This window comes from Cucurbita moschata, unplaced genomic scaffold (genome assembly GCF_002738365.1).
Source record: "Cucurbita moschata cultivar Rifu unplaced genomic scaffold, Cmos_1.0 Cmo_Scf00002, whole genome shotgun sequence".
Taxonomy (NCBI): domain Eukaryota; kingdom Viridiplantae; phylum Streptophyta; class Magnoliopsida; order Cucurbitales; family Cucurbitaceae; genus Cucurbita; species Cucurbita moschata.
In genome coordinates, this window is record NW_019268518.1 from 6,160,644 (window position 1) to 6,187,088 (window position 26,445).

The following is a 26,445-nucleotide window of genomic DNA, read 5'->3' on the forward strand; positions in this document are numbered from 1 at the left end:
TTAATAGATTTTTGAAAGAAAACATTCTTTGAGAGAGAAAGATTAGAGGTGTATTACTGTTATTAATATTATTCCACACATAATAATTGAGATCTGAAATGGAAAGGCACGTGATGGGCTGAGGACAACAAATCATTAAAAAACAAAAAAACTTTTTCTAAGATTTTTATTAAATTGATATCCTAATTACACGCTAAGTTTAGTTTGATCTAATAATAAAATGTTTGAATCGAGTTTGATGGGTTTATTCAAAATTTTGTATGATATGAGCCAATTTGATCGATTTTTCATTGAATGTTTGAATCATCCACTCATAACAAAGCTGAAGTTTACAAAAACTTGATTTTGAAGTTTTACGGGCTTTGGACCAAAAGCATAGGGAATGTTTCTTTATTGTAATAGTCTTCTACCTTCTTTCTCTTTGCCCGAGAAGGTGATTTCTTATTTTGTTATTTTTTAATAAAATTGAATTAGAGTCGAGTTGATATAAATGGTGACGGGTTAATATGTTCGGGTGTGTGCTGGCTGGTTGGTCTCACTCTATGCTCTACTGGCCCTTCGGCTCTGTTTCCGCCTTGGTTTTGTTTTGGGTTTTGGCCTTACTACCTCAATTTCTTTTTCACTCATTGGGACAGCTCTATCTCGTCAATTGCATCTTCTAAAACCACTAAACCTTCTTTGTCTCTTTCACTGTCATTCCTTCTGAGAAAAGGGTACCACATGGTTGATATGTAGAGGCCAAAACCGGTCAACTTTCTTTTCCTCTTTACTCCACTCTTCCTCTATATGTGTACCTTCAATCCCCCAAGTTTTTGAGGGTTTTCCCTCCTCAATCTTCCTCATTCTCGACAATGGCCAGGATTTCCCTCGCTTTTGCTCTCGTTTTTCTTCTTCTTTTTGGTGGGGTTTCTCCTGCTTCTGCTTCGCCTCCTGGAAGTAAGTATATTTGATGATTATGATGACGATGAGGAAGATGAGTAATTTTGAGAAGCACCCATGTCCTTAATCTTATGATTTTTGCATGTTTTCCCCTCTTTAAATGCTGTCTATGGCTCACTCAGCCTACTGCATTTCCACTTTTTGTGCAGAAATTGTTCGTGGGGTTGTTTCGAATGTGGTTTCTTCTCTTGTGAAGAAGTTATGGTCGATGAAATCCACTGCCAAAACTGGTATGGATCTTTCTTAGCTGCCTTGGATATGAAGTGGTCTGTAATTTTTTAACTGGGTTTTCTGCTTAATCTTCTCAGCTGTTTCCAGCCGTTCGATGATGAAATTCGAGAGTGGATATACGGTTGAGACGGTGTTCGATGGCAGTAAGCTGGGAATCGATCCTTATTCGGTCGAGATGTCGCCTAGTGGGGAGCTGCTGATCTTAGATGCTGAAAACAGTAACATCTATAAGATCTCAATGCCATTGTCTCGATGTAAGCATCCTTTTGGGTCACCATTTTTATGCCACATGATGAACATTGAGCTCATTATTTTTATGACACATGATTGGAAGTTTCAAATGGAAGCTTGTGTTTTACTTTCTTGAGCTCTTGATTATTTTTTCTAATAGATTATTGTACTTTTGTTTTGAAGAAGGATCCACTTTTTGGAGTACGATGTACGTTTCTTAGTTCTGTCTCTTCTTGGCACTTGATGGTATCAGTTTTGGTCCTTTATTTCTTCCAAGCTTTGTTAGGCTAAAAAGAGAAGGCTATTCACCAAAAGTTGTGGCATACATTGGTCATTATCTGAATAAGACTTAGTAGAATGTTTTATGAAAGGATCTGTATGCACTACCTATACTTTTCTGATGAGTTTGCTGCAATCTTCTCTACTGGATGATGTGCAGATAGCAGACCAAAACTGGTTTCAGGATCTGCAGAAGGATACCCCGGACATGTCGATGGCCATCCAAGAGAAGCAAGGATGAATCATCCGAAAGGGCTTACTTTGGATGAAAGGGGCAATATATACATTGCAGACACAATGAATATGGCTATCAGAAAGATTAGTGACACTGGTATATCTACAAATAATCAGGATTTTGTAGTAGTATCCATATTAATATCTGTCTTCCTTTCAACGTAACGGTCTGGTTTAAATGTGTATGCACGTGGAGCTTCTATCAGTGTTAAGTTTCATAGGGTGAAAACTCTTATATGTGAGGTTAACTGCAGGGGTTACAACTATTGCTGGTGGAAGATGGAACCAAGGGAGTGGTCATATTGATGGTCCTAGTGAAGATGCAAAGTTCTCAAATGATTTTGATGTTGTTTATGTGGGAAGTAGCTGCTCTCTTTTGGTTATAGACAGAGGAAACAAGGCGATTCGAGAGATTGAACTTAACTACGACGACTGCAATACTCAATACGCTGATAGTCTCAACTTGGGTAGAACGAAAAACCTTACTCCTGCTATGTTCTTCATCTCTGCTATTTCTTCTTATGGTAACATGAAAACTGTACAATCTCTATCTGCAGGGGTAGTGTTGTTGGTTGCTGCTGGTTTGTTCGGCTATCTGCTTGCTCTGCTCCAACGTAGAGTGCAAGCAGTGCTTTCTTCACCAAAGGTAGATCATTCCACAAAATTCATATTTTTTCTCGTTTCAAAGAAATAACTATGTTGTCTCATATATACATACATTGTTATGAACATCTGGGTGCTGCCATTTGGCGGATGGTAGTGGGTTGTGATTTTGTAAGTTGAGTAATTATTGTGTAACAAGACAAGCCCGCCCACTGCTAGCAGATATTGTCTTCTTTGGGCAGATTTCCCTTCCAAGCTTTCCCTCAAGGTTCTTTAACATGTTTGTTAGGGAAAGCCCAAAGAGGACAAGATCTGTTAGTGGTGGGCTTGAGTTGTTACAAATGGTGTCAAAGCTAGACACAAGGCGGTGTGCCAACGAGGACGCTGGGCTCCCAAAGGGGGTGGATTGTAAGATCCCACATCGGTTGAAGAGGGGAATGAAACATTTCTTATAAGGGTGTGGAAATCTCTCCCTAACAGACACGTTTTAAAACCTTGAGGAGAAACCCATAAGAGAAAGCCCAAAGAGGACAATATGTATTAGCAGTGGGATCGGACTCTCGTATATGTTACGTTACAAATAGCTACTTTTTCTTTTTTCTTTTGTCTTTGTGTTAAGAAAATTCATTTTATTGGAAATCTTGGTTTGGATGAAAATGAAATGGACCTTAATGCTTCGTGTTTGGATGGTAGGATGAGGATGTAAGAAGTCATCAAATGAAGAAGGCTGCACAAGCTGCCCAATATCAAAGACCTCCTCTCAAGTCAGTCAGGCCTTCCTTGATTCCAAGTGAAGATGAACCAGAGAAACTGGAGGAAGGATTCTTTGGTTCGCTTGGGAGGCTTTTCGTCAACAGTGGCTCGTCTGTAGCCGACATCGTTGGGGGATTTTTGCCTGGATTTCGAAGGAAGCCTCTCAATAACCAGATCCATCAGCAGTTTCAACAAGTCAACAGACATCCAAACTCTTGGCCCTTGCAAGAAAGTTTTGTGATTCCAGATGAAGACGAGCCACCATCCATTGAAACGAAAACTCCGACAATAAAAAAAACGTATCCATTTATGACACAAGACCTCGATCGATCTCATCAGTTCAAGCCAAACAGAAACTACTTCAATGGGTGGGACAATGGTGGTGAATTCCATCAACAGCAGCAACAGCCGCAGCAGATACATCATCAACAGCAGCAGATACAGCAGCAGCCGCAGCAGCAGCAAATACAGCAGCAGCAGCAAATACAGCAGCAGCAGCAGATGCAACATCATCAGCAGCATCATTATCAGCAATATCAGCAATATCACCATCGACAATACTCTGCAGGTCCGACAACATACTACGAGAAGAATTGCGAGACGAAAGAAATTGTGTTTGGTGCAGTTCAAGAACAAGATGGACGCCGTGAAGCTATGGTGATCAAGGCTGTTGATTATGGAGATCCAAGATATAACCATCACAACATTCGAGCTCGATACAACTATACTGGTAATCCCAATTCTTATTGACAAGAAATAAAACATATATCTTTCAATGCTTTGAGTTGGTGAATTGGGGAATATGTGGGGGAGGAGTAGATTTAGGAGTCAGGATATGCTTTCTTTGTTTGTGCCACAAGTCCAAACCATGTTTTTATGGTGAGGACTGAGGAATGCTAGTCTTCATACAGTTGTTCATGCTTCATATTTGTTTGTCGTATTCATATCATCGGTCGAAATCAAGGATACTTGTACTTGTTAATGTTGAATGCATATCGTTAGTTCATATCAAACGTTCTTCATACATCCCATCCTACTGTACGAACAAGTCGAATCCAGAACGTGTTGGTTGGAAGATTCATTTCTGCCATTTTGAGTTTCTCTTGCAGCAAGTAAAAGAAAAATATCATGATGTTCATGTTCTAAACATTGCTGCCTCAGCTGTTTTTTATCATACCATTTGTTAAGGTATGATGGAACCATTTAGAAGTATTTGTAGACCAAACTTGACAATGAAGTATCAAATGGTTGCATTGCAAGTCTAGTGGATGTAGATCATGAAAGCAATAAAGCATTATAACATGAGGGGTTTGACATGCAACGCGAATACGACCATGGGCAACATGCCCTGGACAAGCATGACTATGATGCCAGGGACCCTTCTATAAGATTTGAAATTTCCTTTTCGAATCCAAAAATTTTTAGATATGAAGTAGAGGAGAAGTGATCGTAGAGGTAGGAGAGTTCGCGAGGGTAGAGACGAAGCACATCGCAGACTGAAATTAGACGATGGTGGTGAGATCTCATTACCTTATCTCTATTGCATTTTTTAGCAAAGAATTAAAAGAGAACGAGATAAAGAACGAAAATTAAGAGTCGAAAAAAAATAAACATAAAATGTCAGCTCACACCAACTTTAATAAATTTTTTTGGAGTAGAAAATGTGTAATTATGATCGTAAAGAGAATGAACAAAATTAGTTGAACACTTTTCAATCCAAACACATGGAAATCATTGCTATGAATCATAGAACATGTTATGACATTTAAGGGTAATACATTGCTTAATGAACAGCCTTTGTTGATCAACTCAATTTTATTAATATCATTTTGGGTATATGTCATTTTCTCATAAAGTACAATTGAAAACAATATTAGTCAATTTGAAGCCTAATTTTAAAAATCAAAACTTCGATAATGGAAGTTCGCAAGTTATCATTCACACCATGGCGCTGCTTTCGGCTGCTGATGAATCACCGCAGTAGTGAAATTCCAACGACATTGACTCGACCTCCACGCCACCCCACAACAACTTGAGCAACTCCTGCATTGTTATTGTTATTTGATCCATCCAATTCCTGTCCGCCCGAAACGATTCCTTTATCACCTGTTTCGACGGTCCAAGACATACCCTCTTCAGCTTATGCCACTCTCTTTCTCTAGCCGCCCCCTTCCAGTCTTCGGCACTCGCCCTCGGCTTCTCCGACGTTCCCGAAAGGAAGAGATTGGTGAAAAGGTGAGGACCCTTTTCCCCTTTTGACTCTGTTCTTATCTGAGCACTGAATCCTTGGTTATGGAATCTGTAATTATGTTTTGTTGAATATTACTCTGCTGCTTGTACGAGAAGGCGATGAAAATTGAACCCGTTTTTTCTTTATTGCCAATTAGTGTAAAGGAAACGGGGAAATTAGATACCCAATCGAATATATTCTTAATTAGAGCAGGGAATAAGCAGGGAATAAGCTAGACTATGAATGTAATATGTGTAAAGAAATTCTACCTCATCTTAAGCGATTAGGTAGCTTTTTTTTAGAGGGGGTTTGTTCCGTGAGCTATATGTTGGAACTTCCTGATTGTTTGATGTATTCTATGCTTTTCCCTGCATCTAAAAGACATTAGCTGTTTTGCAGCTTTGGAGAGTAGCAAACGTTGGGGGCCTTTGAATCTTTTAGACTAGGCTGAATCCTCAGGATATTGGAGAAGCAGGGGGTCATCTAGTAACCATGGAGGAAGGTATGGACACATTTTAAACCACTTTTGATGTGTTAAGCTATTCTATCATGTAAAACCAAAAAACGTTTTGGGGTTGTGATGGGTGCTTTTGAAGGTATGGGAGCATTGAAATACTCGCGGACAGCCTATGAAGAGGCATTGGATGTACTGTCCTCGTTGATTGTCAGCCGTAGACGCTGCGATAAATCTGGAGATCGGTTTGAGTTGCTGTTTGAGTATGTAAAGGTATTACTGAAACTTAACACTTTGTTATTGCTATAGTATACTTGAGCTGATGATCATTGAGTTGACGCAATATAATAGATGCTTGATTTAGAGGAGTCCATGTCGAAAATGAAGGTCATCCATGTAGCTGGCACCAAAGGCAAGGTACCATCTTCATCAGTTCATGCTCTTTCATTTGGATACTTCTACTTTTGTCCCATTCACTTTAACATTGTCAACTTAGAATTTTCAAACTTTGCTTAGAAAACATCATTGAGTTAGCTTGAAAATGATGCTGTGTTAACTAAACTTTTTTCTTTTTTCGGGACTTACATAGGGATCCACGTGCACCTTTACCGAATCCATATTGCGTAAATGTGGCTTCCACACTGGCCTTTTCACTTCTCCTCACCTTATTGATGTCCGAGAAAGATTTCGCTTGGATGGGTAACTATTGTGCATACTACGTAGTTTTGTTGTTCTTTTACGTGGTAAAGTTGGTCGACCGCTACTTTGTTTATTGAGATGATGCAGATGGTTGTCCTTACAGTAAATCCATTGATTTTTCGTTGTATCAACGACTTGCTTCGTATTATCTAACTTTATTTCTGGGACTATTTTTTCTCTTCCCACTTTGAAGTTGCAAACTCTTGAATACCTTCTAATTGGTTGTTGCAGCATCGACATCAGTGAAGAGAAGTTTTTAGCCTATTTCTGGTGGTGTTATAATAGGCTAAAGGTACAATTTGATGTGTTATTATTACTTTTAATACATAAGTTCATCTAATGGATAAAATATATGGTGTCTTTGAATCTAATTGTATATGTAAACATTATATTTAGATTCTGAGTTGCTTATTCTTGTAGTAAAGAGACGTTTGAACTCTACAAAACTAAACTATGGGATTCATTATTATCTTTTAACTGTAAATAAAGAATTTCATTGATATTTTGAAAGTTTTCTAGAACAATTTATTTTCTTCAGGAAAAAACTAGTGAGGATGTACCGATGCCTCACTTGTTTCGCTTCCTAGCGTTACTTGCGTTCAAAATTTTTGCAGATGAGCAGGTTTGATGTGTTCTTTTTATTTTAATCTTTTTCTGGATACGCTTTCTTTGGTCAATTTATTACTGGGATTATAATGATGATGTTTTTATTGTCATCAATGAAGGTGGATGTAGCTATCTTGGAGGTTGGTTTAGGTGGAACTTTTGATGCTACCAATGTGGTATGCTCATTCTCTTTTGGTAAAGTATTTCATGGCATTTTAGATATTGTTAGATCTCACTTCGGTTCGAGAGGGAAACGAAACATTCCTTATAAGGGTGTGGAAACCTTTCCCTAGTAGACGTTTTTTAAAACTGCGAGACTGATAGCGATATGTAACGGCCCAAAGTGGACAATATTTGTTAGCGGTGGGCTTGAGCTGTTACAGATATAATTTGTTCTTGATTAGAAAGTAGAAACCTTCATCAAGGTATAGCCATATCATAGATTCTAATGTTTCAGGTCCAGGCACCCATTGTGTGTGGTATAGCTTCTCTGGGTTACGACCACACGGAACTTCTTGGTTAGCCTTCTCTCGACCTTGACAATAGTTTTCCTGGAAAATAAATGTTCGACAACTGTTTGCGTTTATGGCTTAAGCACGAGCATAGATGTTTTCTATCCTGTTTGATAAGTTTGATAATGTCAAGGTTTTCTTACATTGTTGCTTTCTTTCTGTTTTGAATTTGTCTAATTAGGAAATACTCTTGGTGCCATAGCGTCGGAGAAAGCTGGTATCTTCAAGGTTTGCTTCAAGAAACTTTCCTTAAAGCATGAACGTCTAGGAATAATCATTTTGTTTCCATCCCTTCACTTTGGTGCAGCGTGGGGCTCCAGCTTTTACTGTATGTCAACCTGATGAAGCCATGCATGTGCTTAGAGATAAAGCTTCCCAGTTGGATGTATGTGCAAAGCTCTTCCGTTAGCTACTTCATGACTATGTGTTGTTCACACTGCCTTATATTTGCACGTCCCAGGTACAACTTACAGTAGTGCCATCGTTGGATCCGGAGCTTCTACAAGGTCATAAACTCGGGCTTGAAGGCGAGCACCAGTATCTAAATGCTCGTCTTGCTATTGCGCTATCCTCCACTTGGCTTCACAGGACCGGCCATTCCAATCTGTCGTACAAGGAACAGAGTGTAAGTTCTACATATGGGATTTGTCTTTGGTCCTCGGTCTTCCGTAAACCTATCTCGTGTTTTCTGATTCTTTTTCTTCTTAACAATATGTTACCAGGGGTCTTTGCCTGAGCAGTTCATAGAAGGGCTTACCACTGCCAGCTTTGAAGGGCGAGCTCAGATTGTTCCTGATAGATATAATGATATTGAATCCCCGGAAGATCTTGTCTTTTATTTGGATGGTGCCCATAGTCCTGAGAGCATGGTGGTTTGCAGTAGCTGGTTTTGTGCTGCAATAAAACATAACCAGGAAGGGATCTTAGATCATCAGTTGGATGATACTGGTACATCTTCAAATAAACTTCTTCAAGGATATGATAATGATGAGGCAAGGAAGAAATCTGTGCAGGTAGATTTCGACTTTAGCTCGACTTCTCCAAGCTCGTTTTATTGTTTGTCAAGAAAAAGGGATCATAAATAAGAAAGCTAGTTTCAGTTTGAATACCTATTCATTTATCTGTGCTTCAACTTCTTTAGATGTTGTTTAATCTAGTAGTGTTGGACATTGTAGGTGCTATTGTTCAATTGTATGTCGGTACGAGATCCACAATTGCTTCTTCAACCTCTGATCAAAACGTGCACAAATAATGGTATGTATTTGTCGAACTCTTCGAACTGAAAAAATATCATCTGGTTAATACACAGTATTTTTTTAGGATTTAAAAGAATGATCTATAATTTAGGTACTAAAATATAACATTACTAGGAGACAAAGAAAATGGAAGTTACAGAATAAGTTTTTAGCTGATGGATTAACGATTTACGTTATGAGATCCTACATCAGTTGGAGAGGGGAACGAAACATCCCTTATAAGGATGTGGAAACTTCTCCCTAGTAAACATGTTTGAAAACCGTGAGGCTGACAGCAATACGTAATGAGTCAAAGTGGACAATCCCTATTAGCGGTGGGCTTGGGTTGTTACAAATGGTATCAGAGCCAGACACCGGGCGGTGTGCCATAAGGACGCTTGGCTTCCAAAGGGGGTGGATTGTGAGATCCCACATCGGTTGGAGGGGGAAACGAAACATTCCTTATAAGGGTGTGGAAATCTCTTCGTAACAGGCATGTTTTAAAACCATGAAGCCGACGGCTTTACGTAACGGGTGAAAGCGGATAATATCTATGAGCTTGGGCGGTTACATATGTCAAAATAAAATATGCCACAAATCAATGAAATTCCATAAGAGTTTGGTTATATGAACTCAGGGGTCCACTTCAAGAAGGCAGTCTTTGTTCCAAATACATCATTGTTCAACAAGGTTGGAACCCATGGTTTAGCAGAAGCAAATGGTGAAGTAGACCTTTCTTGGCAGTTCCATGTTCGAAGGGTGTGGGAAAACATCATCCAATCTGAGAAAGGTATTATCTGTTTATGCTAGTGATCTTTTTCTAAGTCTTTGGAGCCATTCTTTATCCTTCGACATATTAGGAGGCGATTCTCAAGGCATTGGTGCCATGGTTGAAGAAGAAAGTGAAAAACCAGAAGTGAGTGGTAAGAGCTGCGAGAACAGCGCAGTGTTTTCTTCTCTCCCAATGGCCATTAAATGGCTCCGAGATAGTGTTCTGCAGCAGAACAGGTCCATTCGACTTCAGGTGCGAATATTTTCGAGTATCTAGACATGGGCACATTTGGAACGAAGAAATTTATGAGCTTTCTATTATTCAGGTCCTTGTGACTGGTTCTTTACATCTTGTGGGAGATGTGTTGAAATTAATCAAGTGAAGGACGGGACGTGTTTAGCGTCCATGGCGATGGGACTACGCTTTTACTCGAACAACGACATCAGCAAGAACTCGGTGCTAGAATTCTTTGAACATTCATGGTCTCATTATTTGTTGTTTACAAGACTCGAGGTAATAATGGCCTTCTTAGGCTTCCATTTTTATCAGGGTTACATTTATTCTCTTTTTCATTCATTATTCTTATGCTTCACAACTTTGGAATAATGAAAATGCCAAAAATATAAAAACTATACTTGTGCATCATGTTTCTTCCTAATTATTTCATTATTATAATATATATATATATATCTATATATATCTATATTACGACCCACCACTACCCAAGATCTAAATCTGACAATCATCAATTACTCATCATCATGTCAGCTGGATGACTAAATTGCCTTCCTACCTACAATCACGATTGATTGGAGAGTGAAACCTCTTCTCCGCAGACGTGTTTTAAAATTTTGTGGAAAAGTCCGAGGAGGACAATATATGTTATCGGTGGGTTTGGACTATTACAAATAGATAATATACGTCACATAGTCTTTAAAGTTGTAGATTCGATTCATATCCTTGAATTGGAGTTTGGGAGATCTCGGCTCTTAGAGGTTTAGTTCGATTTGAGGATTAACGTTGGATCGACATGTTTTAGATATAAGCTGAAGTGGTGGGGATGTTATGGTATGGTGCAGGCCACACAGCTGGAAAATATGACTCAACTTATTCCATCTGTTGCCACCTTAAAAACAACTAATAAGAGTTTTAGATTTATGTCTGATTAATTTTAAGGAAATAAAAAAATTAAGGAAAAATAAAAAACTATTTAAGGCATTTAGCGTAAATAAGGACTAATTTTCCAGCGTGTTTTCCGTTTCTGGCTTTACCCTAATTCTGCTCTCATATATTGATAATTAACTCAATAAAAACTGAGCCATTCGATTTCAAACTCAGGGAAGAGAGATTCTCTCTGAGAAGATTGATTTGCAGAAAACTTTTCTGCAAATCAATTCCATCAGATCTCTCTCCCTCTTTTAATGTCTGTTCCTCAATCTCCTGACCTTTCTTCCGACGTTAATGGCTTCCACACCGATGACCTTCTTCATGAGGCTGCCTTCGCCAGCCGTGGCTGCTGCTTCTGGCTTCCTTGCCTGAGGTCTAATCCATCGAAGTCCTGGTGGGAGAGGATTAGGGCTGCCGATAATGACGACGAGTGGTGGCTTCGAGGCTGGAAGAGGTTCCGCGATTGGTCCGAAATCGTTGCCGGCCCTAAATGGAAGACGTTCATTCGTCAATTTCACAAGAATCGCCATCGCCAATCTACTTACCGTTACGATCCGCTCAGTTACGCTCTCAACTTCGACGAAGGTCCAGCTCTCGACGATCCTTTCAGTGAGGACTTCATGCGCCGCGACTTCTCCATGCGATTCGCCTCCATTCCGGCCTCCGCCAAGTCGTCCATGGACCTCGGCAAGGATGGACCGTCCTTCATTTGATTCTGGATGGATATAATCATGTGGCTCTGGAACCTCCGTGTGTTCGATTGCTTCTCGCCGCAACCGCCGTGCGCGGTGGTCGGAGGAGGAGGAGGAGCGGAGGGGGTATTTGCTTTTCGGGGAAGCGGGGATTGTTAACAGTGGGGGTTAATTTGTGGCCAGCGTTACAATCTAAAAACTCGATGATTTATTTATTTATTTTTTTGTTTGGTTCTTCCGTTTTTATAAGATTACTTTTTCTTAATTATTATTATTTTATTATAATTATTTATTTGAAACCAAAATTATAATGATTTTTTTTAAAAAAAAATTTACAATTAAATAGTGATTTTTATATTTTAAATTATAAATTTAAACCATACATTTTAATTTTAATAATGTAGCATAACATTAATTAATTATTTGTTTCGTCGTATGAACTTAAAAGAGACTCTTATGGGATGAACTAAAATTTTAATCGCTACAAGGATGGAGTTGAACAACCTATGCATGCTCATATCGAAACTTTAGAAGCCACAAAAATAGCTATGAAATTTATCCAATACCCTTTAATCCCACCTCAAAGATGCTTTCTTAGATACCCTTAAATCAATCCCACCTCAAAGATGCTTTCTTAGATACCCTTAAATCAATTATCAAGGAGAAAAAGGACAAAGCGATTTCAAGGAATAGCGCTCAACTAATCGCATTTAAGATAACAAATGTGAGATTTGGCATCGATTAACGAGAGAGTTGGCAGTTGAATTGATTATATGACAAGCATTTAGTTAGATGAAAGATGTTCACATGGGGGAAGACTAATGGATACCCAAAAGACTCTTTCATTCATTCACTAAGATAGATGCCTATTCATTCTATCAAACTTCAAACCTTTGATGGATCCCACCACCACTCTCTCTCGCTTTCCCCTTCAAAGCAAGAGGGGCCTCATAAAAGAAAAGCTTCTTCTATGAGGGCAAGTGCCTTAAAAGGTATGACAAAAGTAAGAGCGCATGGGCCACTCATTCACACATCTTAGACAGATGATCATGCAATGGCAGCGCAGTGAGAGACAGTGCTTTTGAAGCCTTCTTCTCTGCTTTCGAAGATTTTAACTAACCTATAAATCTGCAACTCGAGACCTACAGTAATTGTGAGATCACACGTTTGGGTAGAAGAACGAAACATTCTTTACAAGAGTTTGAAAACCTCTTTTTAACGTTTTAAAATTGCGAGACTGATAAAAATACTCAACGGGCCAAAGCAGACAATATCTACTAGTTGTAGGCTTAGGTAATTACAAATGGTATTAGAGGCACGAGAAAATTGGCTCCCAATGATGGTGGATTGTGAGATCCACATCGACTCGAGAGGGAAACAAAACATCCCTTATAAAGGTGTGGAAACCTCTCCTTAGCATACGTGTTTTAAAATCGCAAGGCTAATGGCAATAGAAACAATGATTTAAGTAAGATCTACTACACGAGCCGAGTTCATTCGATTAATCATGTTGATTGCATTAGTGTTCAAGACATCACTACTCTTCCTATTCTACACCTTCTATATTGACATCATTTGAAACTCAAAAAGGATATGATTTATGGTTTCAGTGGTAGGAAGACATATGGATGGATACCAACACTTTTGTTGTAATCAATACCTCACAAGTTAGCACCAACCAAATCTCAAACACAAAAATGTAAATAGATACAACAAACATTCAGAAAAAAAACAGAGTTTTTTAGGCCATTTTTATGATGGCCCTTGTGTTTGCCTCAACCATGGCAAGTCTGTATTAAGAGAAGAATCCATACCTATCTGCGGCTCAGTAGAACTCAAATGCTTCCCCTTTTTAGACCAAAGCCAGATCTTCGAAACAGAGTAACTCTCTCCTTTAGCTACACTATTCAGCTTCTTCCCATCCAAATCTGCAATGCCCTTTGGTTCTGTCCCTTTGAAGGGCTGTTTATGGTCACCCTCTTGTTGAGCTCTAGACAAGGGAACTCTGAGCTCAGCGTCTATAACAACGTATTGATATGATCCCATTGAGTAACATCTCCTAGCATCCAAGTTGCTACTACTGGTCTCTCCAACTTCGGTCTCTACAGCCTCAGCTATGTTCATTCTTCTGAATTTTCCAAGCTTCACTGGGAAACCTCCTTTTTCATTCACTACCTCTTGAATCTCCATTCTTTTTTGACAATTAGGCAACCTATGATCTGCATTACCAACACATTCAGCTTCTTCTCCCAGTTCATTGAAATCGAACATTGGATTTTCGATTGAAAAACCGGGGTTGAATAGCGTTCCTCGACAAAGAGGGCATGTCGAATTTGATAAGAGCCAAGTGTCTATACAATTGACATGGAAGGCATGGCTGCACATAGGAAGTAATCTGAGTTGGTCCTTTTCAGAATACTCACACAAGCAAACAGCACAATCAAATGGCTCCTTAAGCCCCACTATCTCCTTATACTTAAAAACAGGAAGTGCGTCTATAAAAGCTTGATCTAAACCAGAATCATGGAGATGGAAGAGCTGCTGAAGCTGTCTTTGAAGTGCATCAGAAGGAGAAAGTTCTGGGTTTCTGTTGGATTGAGAGGAGGCTGAGGAAGATGGGTGCTTTATAAGGAATCTAACAAGAAGATGGAGCAGACCAGAAATGAAGAACAGAACAGCCAAAATCACTATGATAAAAAGAACTGCTGGACTTATCCTCGTACCGGACGAGGTTGCAGATGGCGGTGCTGGTGGGGTAGGTTCCTTATTGTAAATTACATCAAAAGGGGAAGAAGAAGAAGGCGGCATAGGAGGAGGGTAGCTCAGAAATCCATCTTTCTGAAAGATTTGATGCCGAATCCGAGTCATTTTCAAATGGGGTTGCTCCAGAAACCAATTTTGACATTCCAGAGATCAAAATACTGAAATTAAAACCATACACCCTCCGCTTCTCAGAGATCGAACCAAGCCCGAAGCCCCAAAATCAGTGAACTACAACAATGCAAAAACAAGCAAAAACCCTAAACCAGAGGCGAAAAGAGAAGATGGGTTTTGAAGGGGACGGAGGGTTTTCGGTTCTCCGTGTGTTTTGGGAAGAATGGGAGATACCCAGAAGAGTAAAGGAGAGGAGAAGGAAAAGAGGCGGTGGGTTGGGAGATACGCGCAGGGAGAGAGCGTGGGAGAGGGATTGGTCAACCATGGGAGACAAAGGGAAGTGTGAAAGAGTTGGGGTTGGAGAGAAGGGGTGGAGTAGATTGCAGCTCAACCATCGCGTCCATTGTTAATGGTAATGGCTGGATTTGAGACAAAACATGATATAATAATAATGGAAATAAGAACAAAATTCACACCCAAATTCATGCTTTGTTTCAAGACATTACTTGGAGTTTGGGGATGTAACATGTGAATGTTCTTTTTTAAAAATATAATTGGGATAATATAAATGTATTGATTTGTTTGTGTTGGAAATTAGGGAGTTTTAAGGAAAGCATAATGGTTTTCCTTTTGAAACTAAGTGGGAGGGAAAGCAAATGAATACCAATTTCATTACCACTTTGATTCATTTCTTTGCTCGCTTTGAATGGAGTTTTGCAAGTGGAAGGCTTCAAAAATGTCAACAAAAGTAATTAAAAAGCTAAAACTTCTCTTTTCCATCCTCTTTAATAAAAAGTTTGACCCTTTTTCCTTAAAAAATGAGCTAACATGATATTGAGCGGAGAATGAAGCATTCTTATACAACGTGTAAAAACTCTCCTTATCAAGGAAAAGTTGAACATCTCAAGCGAAAAGTTGAACCTCTCAAGCAATGAGTCCAATATCAAACACAACCATATAAAGTTCTTATTCGAAGGAGGTGCTGCCATGGCTATGGCTATGGAACTCCATCAGCCCATATTCACTTAAAAAGTAGGTATGAAAGTTTCAAAGTTCCGATGAGGGATTTCATATTGTTGTAGGGCCTTGTGGGCAATTCATCTCCACAGACCAGAGGGTTTCCCATGAACCTGTTTCAAACAAACTAGCTTGGACTTGGGCCTGGGCTTGGGCCTGGATCCACCTGCTACTAATATGTCACACCATCTACGCCTTCCTTATATTATATTATTTGAGGTAACTATATATTATATGCATTGGACTATACTAGGAAGCCAATACCTTCATATTATTATTATAATTATTTATTCATGGTTATGACCTAATGCCGTCTCACCAGTTAACTTTGAGCTTATTAGTAAACTATTATTAGGTTGCTACTTTCATTTTTCAACCTCTTATTAATACAATTTTCTTCTCGATAACCTAATAAAAATTTTAAATAATAATATTGATTGTCGTAAGATTTCACGTCGAGAGTAAAATAAATTATTTTTTATAGAAATATAGAAAACTCTCTCTAACAAATAGGTTTTAAAATTGTAAAACTGACACCGTGTCCGAGTATTATTTCCATTTGGAGCAAAAATATTAAAAAGTAAAAAAAGGGGAGAGTGTGGTGTCCTAATATGCATGCAACAAACCGTCCACAGATGGTCTCTTTATTACATCATTTCCAACAATTTTTGTTTGTTTTTTTTTTAAAAAAAATATATATTTTTGAGAGTTGATTTATATATAAACCCTCAGCTCCGGACTCTGTCCAGTTGTCTTCAATAACAGAGCATTTCCCCACTAAACTTTCTACTCTGTAATAAAGTCGCCATGGCGGGAAGTTACTTTATGGAAGGCGTTCTGCCATTTCCGGCGATGGTAACCATGGAGTGCATCAACGTCGGTCTCAACACTCTTTTCAAAGCCGCCACCGCCTCCGGCATGAGCCACCACGTCTTCATCGTTTATTCTTACTCCCTCGCAGCCTTCTTCCTCCTCCCTTCTCCCTTCATCTCTCGCAGGTCTTCTTCTCTCTCTTTCTCGATTAATTCTTTCTTTCTTTCTCTCTTTCGATCAAGTAATTTTTAGATTTTGATTTTGTAGATCCACGCGGCTTCCACCGCTCAATTTCTCTATACTCTCCAAGATCGCTCTTCTCGGACTCATCGGGTGCTCCATCTCTGTGACCTAATTCATATGGAATTTAATTGATTTTGCTTTTGTTCGAAAAATTGAATTGAATCGGAAGTTTGTTTGCAGTTCTTGTTCGCAGATAATGGGATACACGGGAATCAATTACAGTTCTCCGACTCTTGCTTCCGCCATCAGCAACCTTGTTCCTGCTTTCACTTTCATTCTCGCCATCATTTTCAGGTTCCTCTTCCCCCACTTCTCTTTCTCTTTTAATACAATAATTGAAACCAAAACTTATTTAAAAATATATTAATTTATATGATAGTATTACAATGAATTGTGTGGATCATAAGATTACCTCAAATAATACTGATTTCCATTTCCATCTTTTACACTCAAATTCATTATTTCTTTTCTATTATAAAAAAGTCTATTCTATTATGTCTTATTATTAAAGTGCCCACACCACAATTTTTTCAACAAGTGGGGCCATCTAATATTTTTTGTTTTTTCTTCCCAAGGTCAGGCTTTCCTTGAAATGTGATGAAAATATTAATAAAATCTCTATATTAAACTATATTTAAATTTAAATCGATCCACTTCTTTTATTAATTTAGAAGTCATGATTCATCACAAAAGTTTATCTAATTAAAATTTTTAATCCATGCTTTTATTTAAACTTGTTACGAATTAATCTTATATCTAATAATGAAAGTTGTGTGATTAAAATTATTAGGAGATGGTCGCAAACTTACTTACTTTATTATCAAATTTAATGTTTTTTTTTCTTTTCAAAAAAACATCAAAATCAATCATTAAAATATCCATTTTATTTTTGTCGTTTTTGTTTTGCTTGTAGAGTATGAGGAGCATGTATAACACACGTCTGTGTAAAATCCTGAGCCTTTAAGCCACAAAAAAAGTGGTCACTTGCCAAATTGGAGAAAGATACAGAGAGGCTATCTCTCCTTGACCAATTAGAAAATTTAAAGATGAATTGAAATTTGTTTGATAAGACACTTTTGTTCCTTTTTATGCAAATTATTGGTAAATTTGATGAAGTTAACTTGGATGAAGTCGTGGAGTTCTTATGGCTTCTTCATCTGAATAATTCAAGAAAAAGAATCTGATAATGCATGTGAAGTGGTTTTGTCCATTAAAAATAAGATAGGTTGGTTTGTTATCCTTTTGATTCAATAATTTGATTATGCGTGTATGATGAAAGGATGGAGAAAGTGGTGATGAAGAGCAGTAGCAGTCAAGCAAAAGTAATGGGCACCATAATATCCATATCAGGTGCATTTGTAGTTACTCTTTACAAGGGTCCAAGGGTCATATTCTCTTCACCACCCACATCTCTTTCCCTCCATCATCCACTTACCTCTTCAGATTCTAATTGGGTCATTGGCAGCCTTCTCTTGACTGCTGAATATATCTTGGTTCCACTTTGGTACATTGTTCAGGTAAATTTCATCATCATATTATTTGTAAGAGCTCGAGCCCATTGCTATCATATATTGTAATCTTTGGGCTTTTGTTTTCCCTCAAGGTTTTTAAAACGCGTATCTTAGGGAGAGGTTTCCACACCCTTGTAAAGAGTGTTTCGTTCCTCTCTCCAACCCATGTGTGATCTCACAATCCACCCCTTTTGAGGCCAGTGTCCTCGTTGGCACCCATTCTCCTCTCTAGTCGATGTAGGATTTCACAATCCGTGAGATCCCACGTCGGTTAGAAAGGGAAACGAAACATTGTTTAGAAGGGGTAGAAATCTCTCCCTAACTTTAATTGGATGTCTCCTAACTTTAAAAGCGGTACTATTAGAGCTTTAATCGATGCCTCAAAACGTGTTCTATGTCTATTTTTTGTGAAGAAATTTCAATATGAATATAACCAACCTTGAAACTGTTGAACATTTTTTCAGACAAAAATAATGAAGGAATACCCAGAAGAGGCAACAGTGATCTTCTTCTACAACATAACTGTGGCCTTCATAGCTGCAGTTGTAGGTGTGATCTTAGAGACAGATCCAAGTGCTTGGATTTTGAGGCAAAATACAGCGTTGGCCTCTGTTTTATGCTCCGTAAGAACCAAGAAAAGCCACTCAATACAATTCATTTCACAATGATATCTAACAAAACTTTGTTCTTTTTTTCTTTTCTATACTTTCAGGGACTTTTTGGATCATGCTTGAATAATACAGTTCATACATGGGCACTCCGGTTGAAAGGGCCAGTGTTTGTAGCGATGTTTAAGCCACTGTCGATTGTCGTTGCCATTGTAATGGGTGTTCTGTTTCTTGGTGATTCTCTATATCTTGGAAGGTATGACAACAAACAGAGGGAGAATTCTGGAATTAGCTTTCCCTTTTGTAACTCTAAAACCTCAAGTTTCTTACATGAATTCTTCTACCACTTAAACTAACTTGAAGAAGGTTAAACTTTGGTTGTGTTGCAGTCTTATTGGAGCATCCATAATTTCCATAGGGTTTTATACTGTAATGTGGGGAAAAACAAGAGAAGAAGTGGGCGATGAAGAAGAAAAAGAAAGGCATAGCCATAATGTTAGTGATGACAAGGAACCACATGAAGATCAGAAAGTACCTCTTCTTGGAAACTACAACTCACAGAGATACAGTTCAGATCATGTATGAAAAGGCCATGAAAATGACTGGTACAGCTTTTATTTACCTTCAAGCGTTGGCTATGGCCGAACATGGAAGGAAAAATGTAAAATTTGTTAGTGGTCAAAGCATGTCATAGGGTTGTAAATATCTTTAACATCGACCATGTAAAATCAAATGTGATAATCAAGGTAATTTTAAATCATTAGCGCTATTGTCTCATAAAATACTATAAACGCACTATAACTTGATTTGTTACTATACTGGTTAACGGAAGATTAGCTTAATGAATTTGATATAGAAGATTGATGTGAGATCCCACATCGATTAAAGAGAGGAATGAGTGCCAGCGAGAACATTAGGCTAAAAAGGAAGTGGATTGTGAGATTCCGCATCGATTTGAGAGAAGAATGAATGCTAGCAAGGACACTGGGCTACGAAAGAGGTGGATTGTGAGATCCCACATCGAATAGAGATAGGAACGAGTGCCGATAAGGGTTTTGGCTCCCAAAAGGGATGGATTGTGAGATATCACATCGGTTAGAGAGGAAAATGAAACATTTTTTATAAAGACTTGGAAACTGGTAATACATAACTTTTGAGGATTATTGGGAGTGAGCCACACATAGGTTAATTCAGTGGAAGATCGTGGGTTTACAAGTGAGGAATACCGTCTCCATTGGTACGAGGCCTTTTGAGAAGTTAAAGTGGAGAATATCATACATTGTGGAGAGTCGTGATTCCTAACAATAACGGGTCAAAATAGACCATGCCAGTGGCTCCCGGTTGGAGATAAGGAGAATCAAATTGAAACATAATTCAAATTCATACTCAACTTTAGAAGTGTTGAAGAACAATTGGGTCTACCAAACGGGTTCAAGTTCAACGCTGGTTGGCTCGGAGGTTTAAGCGGGCCGACCGATGCCCACTTTCCCTCCCTCTTTCCTCCCTCTCACCCTGTGTCTTCCTCGTTTCGATCCACTCGGCGGACATCTAATCTGGTTCGGCTCTTAGCAAGTGGCTTTCCAACTCCCACAGTCTCTTGCAGAGCCTTTCCCTTGATCCCTCTCTCAATTTCCCATCCATTTTCCACTCTTAGCTTCACTTCAACGCTTTACCTGCCTTTGTTCTTCCACTTCTTAATCCCCTTTTCGCGCTAACCTTCTGAAACTCTCGTCTTCAAATTTGTATTTTCCATTTCTCTTTTACCCTTTTCTCGTAAATTTAGGTTTTTGGGCATCTGGGTTCATCGATTTCTTCTGGGTCTTCGTGTTTTCTTCCGTTTTTGTGTTGTATCTCTAGGGTTTCGAATTTCCTTGTTTCTGGGTTTCGTTTATTTCTCCCCGTTGTTCACTAATTTAGTTTGAGGAGTTTGTGTTCTAAGGCGATGTCACAAGGTTTTGCGATCGAGCTCTATTTCGATCCGGCACTTGAAAATCAGGTTCTCAAGGCTTGGAATGTACTAGCTCGCCGTCAAATCAGTACCCAACTCATCGAAATTGAATCGCGCCCTCACATTACCCTATTTTCCAGCCCTTTCCTCGAACCCACAAAAGTTGAATCCATCGTTAAGAATTTCGCTTCGAAACAGGAACCTCTGCCTTTGTCCTTAGCGTCAATTGGCAGCCTTCCCAATGACAACAACATTCTCTTTCTCGGTCCAGCGCCTTCGATTTCACTCCTCCAATTCCAGTCTCAATTGTGCGAAGCAATGAGGAAAGAAGGAATTGAAACTGGAGAGGAATATCGCCTTGGCTCCTGGATTCCCCATTGCGCTGTTGCTCAGGAGGTGCCCAAGGCTCGAATGGCTGAGGCATTTTGTGTTCTAAGGGATTTGAAGCTACCAGTATCCGGGTATGCAATTGATATTGGGTTGGTCGAATTTTCCCCTGTTCGAGAGCTCTTCTCTTTTGTTCTTGGCAACACTCTCGAAGCTTGAATCTGATACCTCTTCCTTATGAACTTGTACAACCTTAAATTTATTGTAGCTGTTTTAGAGGTCCTGTTTAGGCGCTAGAGCATTACAAATAAGGATGCATTTTGTATTTCATGTTATGAATTTGATCTCTTTTATATTCAAGTTGAATCTTACTTGCTAGTTCATTTAATAAACACATTGGATTCTGTTGAAACATGAAATGAATGTTAAAGGTTTACACCTTTCACATATAATTTCTCTTGGATAAACGCTTGTACTTGCAAGTTGCAGTATGCAATGCATCATGAACACCAAAGTCTTATTAAAACTTTCTGCTCTAGATCTAACTCAAAGAGGTATTTGAATTAAACAATGCTTGGTAGATTTCAATCTCATATGTTTGTTAATGAATCTTTGATTCAAACCATATCTCCATGGCCTAACCTTTTTGAGTTTCTCTGTTATTAGTTGATGTTCGTCTCCACTGTATTCATGTCGGTACTCGTGTTTCTTTCTCGTAGAAGCATATGCTTTAGCTACCCTCGTTCAGTCTGTCGTTGAGGTCGTCGTGGGTTGATCTGATTCATCTGTTTCCTGAATTATCTATAAACATTCTCTGGTTAGTTGTTTATTCTGTATGAGTTCATCAGTCGCTTACTCGATACACCTCGATGCGCCTTAGATCACAAGAGACTTACCCATAGAAAACATGGAGGCTTTCAAGTCTCTATGCCTCATGAGATAGCAACAAAAGTGATATCAGGGGCTCAAGGAATAAGTTCATACTATAAGTGATGATAATGATGATGTTGAAAGTGATATAAAAGCATTCTTTTTTTCCCTTTTGTACTTATTATATGATTATAATGTTTATTGAATTGTTCATATTCATGTTTTTCTTTCAATTTAGTGAAGATAAGCTTCACACCTAATGGACCACTCAGATTGCTCGTAAGGATGAGTTTTTTGAGCTTCATGTCTATATAAAGGCCAAGGAGAAGACGTGCAAGTAAGCTCTCTAACCATATTGAAATGCTATCAATTTTTAGAGTGTCGTATTGGCTTTAGCAAGCCAACGCCACATCAATGGCCTAACTCTTGGAGCCATAGTCATAGCTCTGAGCTTCTGCTTCTGTAGACATGGCAAGAACCAAGCAGGCAGCCCTTGGACATGAAATCTTGTATAAAGTTCATGGTCAGATGAAAGTTCGAATGTTTTTTAACCGTAGTTTGGGCAAGATCTAAGGAACATACAAGATCAACATTTTCCGTGTTTCATGAGCGAATTGTCATTTCATTCTTCAGAAAATACAACACGGATTTTGTGTCCATAGGATATAAGAAGACTCGAGAACAGCTGGCTGACAAATTTGTTCGAGATTAGGGGGAGTTTTATAGTATATATTATAATGTATATTCTGTTTTTCTAAATAAAAAGAAGAAACAAGAACAACATCAAAATAACTTGTCTCTTAGACTCAGAATTCCCATTATTTTGTGTTTGAAACCCATATACTAACAATACTATATCGTATCATTATATTGTACAAATTTACTGAACAAAAAACCTCCAAAATCTTTATCTACCAATTTTCAAACACCAAATACCCTTTTGAAAATCTGTCATTTTTAGTTCATTTCTGCCCAGTTTTTTTTTATAAGGGCCTAAAACACCAAAAGAAACTTCATCAAATTCACTCCAAATCGTACTTTTTCAGTTCATTTGCTCACCAATCAAGTCAAAACCCACCACCAGGAATGACAAACCTTGGAATAGCAAGAAATAGAAGTGAACTCCATGTGCTGACAACAAGCTTCTAGCTGATGCAGTTAGCAGCAGAAAAGCAAGAGCCAGTTCTTTTCTATACACCTTGTTTCTCTTTTTCTTTGAACCCATTTGCTTCTCTTGTTGGTTCAATTTACTCAACAACTGGAGCCCTGACTCCGAATGTCTCCTCAGAATCTTCTCCTCGTTTGTAGTTTTAGACTCGCGCTCGGCAAATGCCAGGAAGTCGGATTCGGATGATCGTCCTGTCTTTTTAGTCACAATCCATTCGTATGAACTTCCAAGCTGGAATAGCCCCGAAACCATGGCGTTGAACTTTGTGACAGACATGGTGTTCTCAAACAAGAGGTATGGGATCAAGAAAGGGAAGGATTTAGGGGATGGAAGAATGTTTAGCAATGACATGAAGACTGGGATGTAGCAGATTACCCAGAGAGGCAATTCTGCTTCTGGAATGAACATTGTCAATGGAAGTATGACACAAAACAAAGTGAATGAGTAAAAGGGAAGTATGAGCTTTCTCAGGAGAAAGAACAGGAATATCAAGTTCGTCTTCTTCCATATTGATATCTGCACAAATCCAACCGATCGGTTTAAGCTCAACGAGTCGATCATACGACATAGGAATGTGTTTGAGAGTTTACCTTTGAAGTAATGATGGAAGGAAGGCATAATCTGAAGAGCTGCATTGGACCAGAATGCCAACGGTGTTGCTGCTTCTTGTAAGCTTCATATGATTCAGGCAACTCACACAGCACCTTGACATCATTGAGGAAGATGAATTTCCATCCCTTCAAGTGAGCTCGAACTGCAATATCCATATCTTCCACCGTCGTCCTCTCGAGCCAGCCACCAGATTCCTCAAGCGCTTCCGTTCTCCAAACGCCCGCCGTTCCATTGAATCCAAAGAAGTTCAGGAATGCCCCATTAACTTGCTGCTCCACTTCAAAATGGAAGCACAAGTTGATGTTTTGGAGTCGTGTAAGTAAGTTTTCGTCCCGGTTAACGAACGCCCACCGAGCTTGGACGAGACCGAGCTGAGGATTTCCCTGTTGACATGTTCAAAACATGTAAGCAAGCTTCCACAAAAGGTTCCATTGATTAAGAAAAGTTCATATAAGTACCTTGAAATGGGGGACAGTGAGTTTAAGGAAATCAGGGTTGGGCTGGAAATCAGCATCCAAAATAGCTACAAACTCATAATCTTTAACATAATCACAAGCCATGGCGGACTTGAGATTCCCAGCTTTATACCCAGTTCGGATCAATCTATGTCTATAAACAATATTAACACCCTTTTCATTCCATGACAGAACTTCTTCTTTGATCAAACGCTGAAGATTTCCATCGTCTGAATCATCAAGAACTTGAATCAAAATCCGATTCCTCGGCCAGTCAAGCTCACAAGCAGCAGCAATTGATTGTGCATAAACCTATTTCAATGGTGATAACAAATCACAACAGATCAGATCAAGTGTTAGTGCTCAAAAGTGAAATCAGGGAAGTTTTCGATTCATTACCTCTCTCTCATTGCACATTGGGATTTGAACTAGAACCATCGGAAAAGTTGAAGCATCTTCCAAATCATAAGCGTCATCTTGAATGATGGGTTTGATTTTCTTGAATTTGATCCAAAAGCAGCCAACACAGAGAACAAGGCGATCAAGAGATTGGATCATGAACAGAACAATGCAGAATTTAGAAAGCATTAACACCAATGGAGCAATGTAATCAACTCGAAACGAAAGCCAGGAGACATAAAACCATTGGAGAAGCCCATGAACCTCGAGCTCCAATGGGTGAATCATTCGCAGATTCCATTTCTTGAAATGGGCAACAAGTTCAACAATCAAACCCGCAATAGAAATAGCGAGAAAAGCTTTAATGAACCTATACAACTTCCCTCGGCTCTTGGAACCCTCTTCGTTAACATCCGCATGAGCAATGCGCTTCTTAACAGAAGCAAACAGAGTCTTGACAGTGATGGCGAACCACGAGAAGAAAAACAGAGCTCTGTGAGCTTTGAGGAGAAGAACCCAGGTGAGTTGCTTGGGACTGGCAGCCTTCTGCTTCTCGGGAAGCAACAAAGAATCAGAGCCATTGATTTCCATTAAGTTCTTCTCGATTGTAACCACAAGAGAGGTGGGAGCCATCTGGGTATGGACTCAAATGAAGAACTGGAAAGAAACAGAGCAAAAGAAGAAACACCCAGATGGGGAATTTTGAGTTGGAAGAAGAAACGAGAGGAGAAATCGTCAGAAAAGTGTGATTTGTAGTATGGGGAAGAGAGAGATCTGAGAAATGGGGTTTAAATTATTAAAGGGAAACCGAATCCAGAAGGTGAGGGGGAGTTTCCCATGAGAGTTGACAGAACAAAACAGAGAAGAAATGGATCTCAATTTGCTCAGCCGAACGATTCATAAAGGAAGAACAAAGGGTTTTTTTTTTTTTTTTTGAAAAGATAAATTTGTTTGTGTTGAGTAGGGCCATTACAATCAGCCCTACTGTAACAGAACAGAACAATTTCAGAACAAAATTAAGAACACCTTTTCAATGAAAACGAAAACCTAAAAATAAAAATAAAAATAAAAATAATAATGTAGAAAATTATGTGAAAAATGGTATCCGATCTATTATCTTAACTTTAATGGGAATCTGATTACATTAACTAATTATTATATTGCTAAGGTTTGGGTATGTGATTATGTAATTATTAAGACAACAATTTTCCCCTTTTAATTATTGTTTTTTTCTCTCTCTCACTTAACATGTTGTCATGTGGTCTATGATTATGTACATGTTTTTCAAGACGTTTTCAAGAACGGTAGTAAAAATTGCGAGATAAGTTCTTTGTGCCACTGATGATTTCAGTTTTCGTTAGCTGATTTACTCAACGACGAAACAAGAGTAAATGCGTTACACAATCGCTATATGAGTTTCAAAAAAGTGTGATTGTGATATATAATGCATGTCGATCGGCCATACGACCAATCCCGTCGAGTTATGTTTTTACTCTAATTGGCGGTGGAGGAAGGCCAATATTAGTATTTTGTGGGGTACATTTTAAATATTATTTTATAGTTAAGTGGGTCATCAATGTTTGGGACAAAATTAATAAAATAAAATTATATTAATTCTTGAGCTGAAATATGCATTTAATCGGTATAAACACTGACTTTTAATTATTTTATGTTAGTTATTCGATTGTAATTTCGGTTCATTCATGTACTCTTCTTTACTGTGTCACATATAATTTTTACATAACTAATAATTTATAGGTTTGACCAATTAATAATATTTAATATGAAGGAGAGAATTTAATTAAGAGTAAGGTAAGTTAATTTAAGTTTTGCATTGAATAATAGTGAGCTCAGCATCCGATGTCTCACTTTATGTAGATTTAACTCTATGTCATCTAAAGTAAAGCATATTTTATTATGGTTTAATATATCATAAATCTGACATTCAATTTTATAATAAAGT

General features: G+C 38.5%; 7 protein-coding genes across 8 annotated transcripts; 5 read left to right on the forward strand and 2 right to left on the reverse strand.

Moving 5' to 3' along the window:
• The first annotated feature begins 542 nt into the window (after nucleotides 1–542).
• On the forward strand, nucleotides 543–4,342 carry LOC111462509. The gene is made up of 7 exons (XM_023106107.1): nucleotides 543–936; nucleotides 1,089–1,169; nucleotides 1,248–1,424; nucleotides 1,841–2,011; nucleotides 2,169–2,381; nucleotides 2,472–2,560; nucleotides 3,211–4,342. The coding sequence occupies exons 1-7, from the start codon at nucleotides 852–854 to the stop codon at nucleotides 4,018–4,020; spliced, it is 1,626 nt and encodes a 541-aa protein (XP_022961875.1). The 5' UTR covers nucleotides 543–851; the 3' UTR covers nucleotides 4,021–4,342.
• Nucleotides 4,343–5,062: 720 nt separating this feature from the next.
• Nucleotides 5,063–10,343, forward strand: LOC111462519 (folylpolyglutamate synthase-like). Of its 2 annotated transcripts, none has more exons than XM_023106122.1 (17): nucleotides 5,063–5,505; nucleotides 5,900–6,002; nucleotides 6,097–6,227; nucleotides 6,306–6,371; nucleotides 6,544–6,653; nucleotides 6,885–6,945; nucleotides 7,192–7,275; nucleotides 7,379–7,435; nucleotides 7,717–7,777; nucleotides 7,953–7,999; nucleotides 8,079–8,156; nucleotides 8,232–8,396; nucleotides 8,494–8,784; nucleotides 8,947–9,025; nucleotides 9,644–9,796; nucleotides 9,882–10,030; nucleotides 10,104–10,343. In XM_023106122.1, exons 2-17 carry the CDS (start codon nucleotides 5,993–5,995, stop codon nucleotides 10,158–10,160), a joined length of 1,599 nt encoding a protein of 532 aa, XP_022961890.1. In that variant the 5' UTR covers nucleotides 5,063–5,505; nucleotides 5,900–5,992; the 3' UTR covers nucleotides 10,161–10,343. The 2 variants fall into 2 exon arrangements, with proteins under 2 accessions (XP_022961890.1, XP_022961882.1); XM_023106114.1 differs by having other exon boundaries at nucleotides 5,067–5,505; nucleotides 9,867–10,030.
• A 323-nt stretch (nucleotides 10,344–10,666) lies between these two features.
• On the forward strand, nucleotides 10,667–11,852 carry LOC111462557. The gene has a single exon (XM_023106171.1). The coding sequence runs from the start codon at nucleotides 11,200–11,202 to the stop codon at nucleotides 11,656–11,658; it is 459 nt and encodes a 152-aa protein (XP_022961939.1). The 5' UTR covers nucleotides 10,667–11,199; the 3' UTR covers nucleotides 11,659–11,852.
• Nucleotides 11,853–13,208: 1,356 nt separating this feature from the next.
• Nucleotides 13,209–15,012, reverse strand: LOC111431288 (RING-H2 finger protein ATL46-like). Its single transcript, XM_023067874.1, has one exon. The coding sequence runs from the start codon at nucleotides 14,503–14,505 to the stop codon at nucleotides 13,390–13,392; it is 1,116 nt and encodes a 371-aa protein (XP_022923642.1). The 5' UTR covers nucleotides 14,506–15,012; the 3' UTR covers nucleotides 13,209–13,389.
• A 1,225-nt stretch (nucleotides 15,013–16,237) lies between these two features.
• LOC111455487 (WAT1-related protein At3g28050-like) lies at nucleotides 16,238–19,463 on the forward strand. The gene is made up of 7 exons (XM_023097205.1): nucleotides 16,238–16,526; nucleotides 16,609–16,674; nucleotides 16,765–16,878; nucleotides 17,864–18,101; nucleotides 18,560–18,718; nucleotides 18,808–18,959; nucleotides 19,093–19,463. The coding sequence occupies exons 1-7, from the start codon at nucleotides 16,336–16,338 to the stop codon at nucleotides 19,286–19,288; spliced, it is 1,116 nt and encodes a 371-aa protein (XP_022952973.1). The 5' UTR covers nucleotides 16,238–16,335; the 3' UTR covers nucleotides 19,289–19,463.
• Nucleotides 19,464–20,107: 644 nt separating this feature from the next.
• Nucleotides 20,108–21,427, forward strand: LOC111464296. The gene has a single exon (XM_023108442.1). The coding sequence runs from the start codon at nucleotides 20,646–20,648 to the stop codon at nucleotides 21,195–21,197; it is 552 nt and encodes a 183-aa protein (XP_022964210.1). The 5' UTR covers nucleotides 20,108–20,645; the 3' UTR covers nucleotides 21,198–21,427.
• Nucleotides 21,428–22,631: 1,204 nt separating this feature from the next.
• LOC111464286 (xyloglucan glycosyltransferase 4-like) lies at nucleotides 22,632–25,488 on the reverse strand. The gene is made up of 4 exons (XM_023108431.1): nucleotides 24,483–25,488; nucleotides 24,087–24,395; nucleotides 23,607–24,011; nucleotides 22,632–23,532 (listed from the first exon to the last, which is right to left on the reverse strand). The coding sequence occupies exons 1-4, from the start codon at nucleotides 25,113–25,115 to the stop codon at nucleotides 22,891–22,893; spliced, it is 1,989 nt and encodes a 662-aa protein (XP_022964199.1). The 5' UTR covers nucleotides 25,116–25,488; the 3' UTR covers nucleotides 22,632–22,890.
• Between the last annotated feature and the right edge of the window lie 957 nt (nucleotides 25,489–26,445).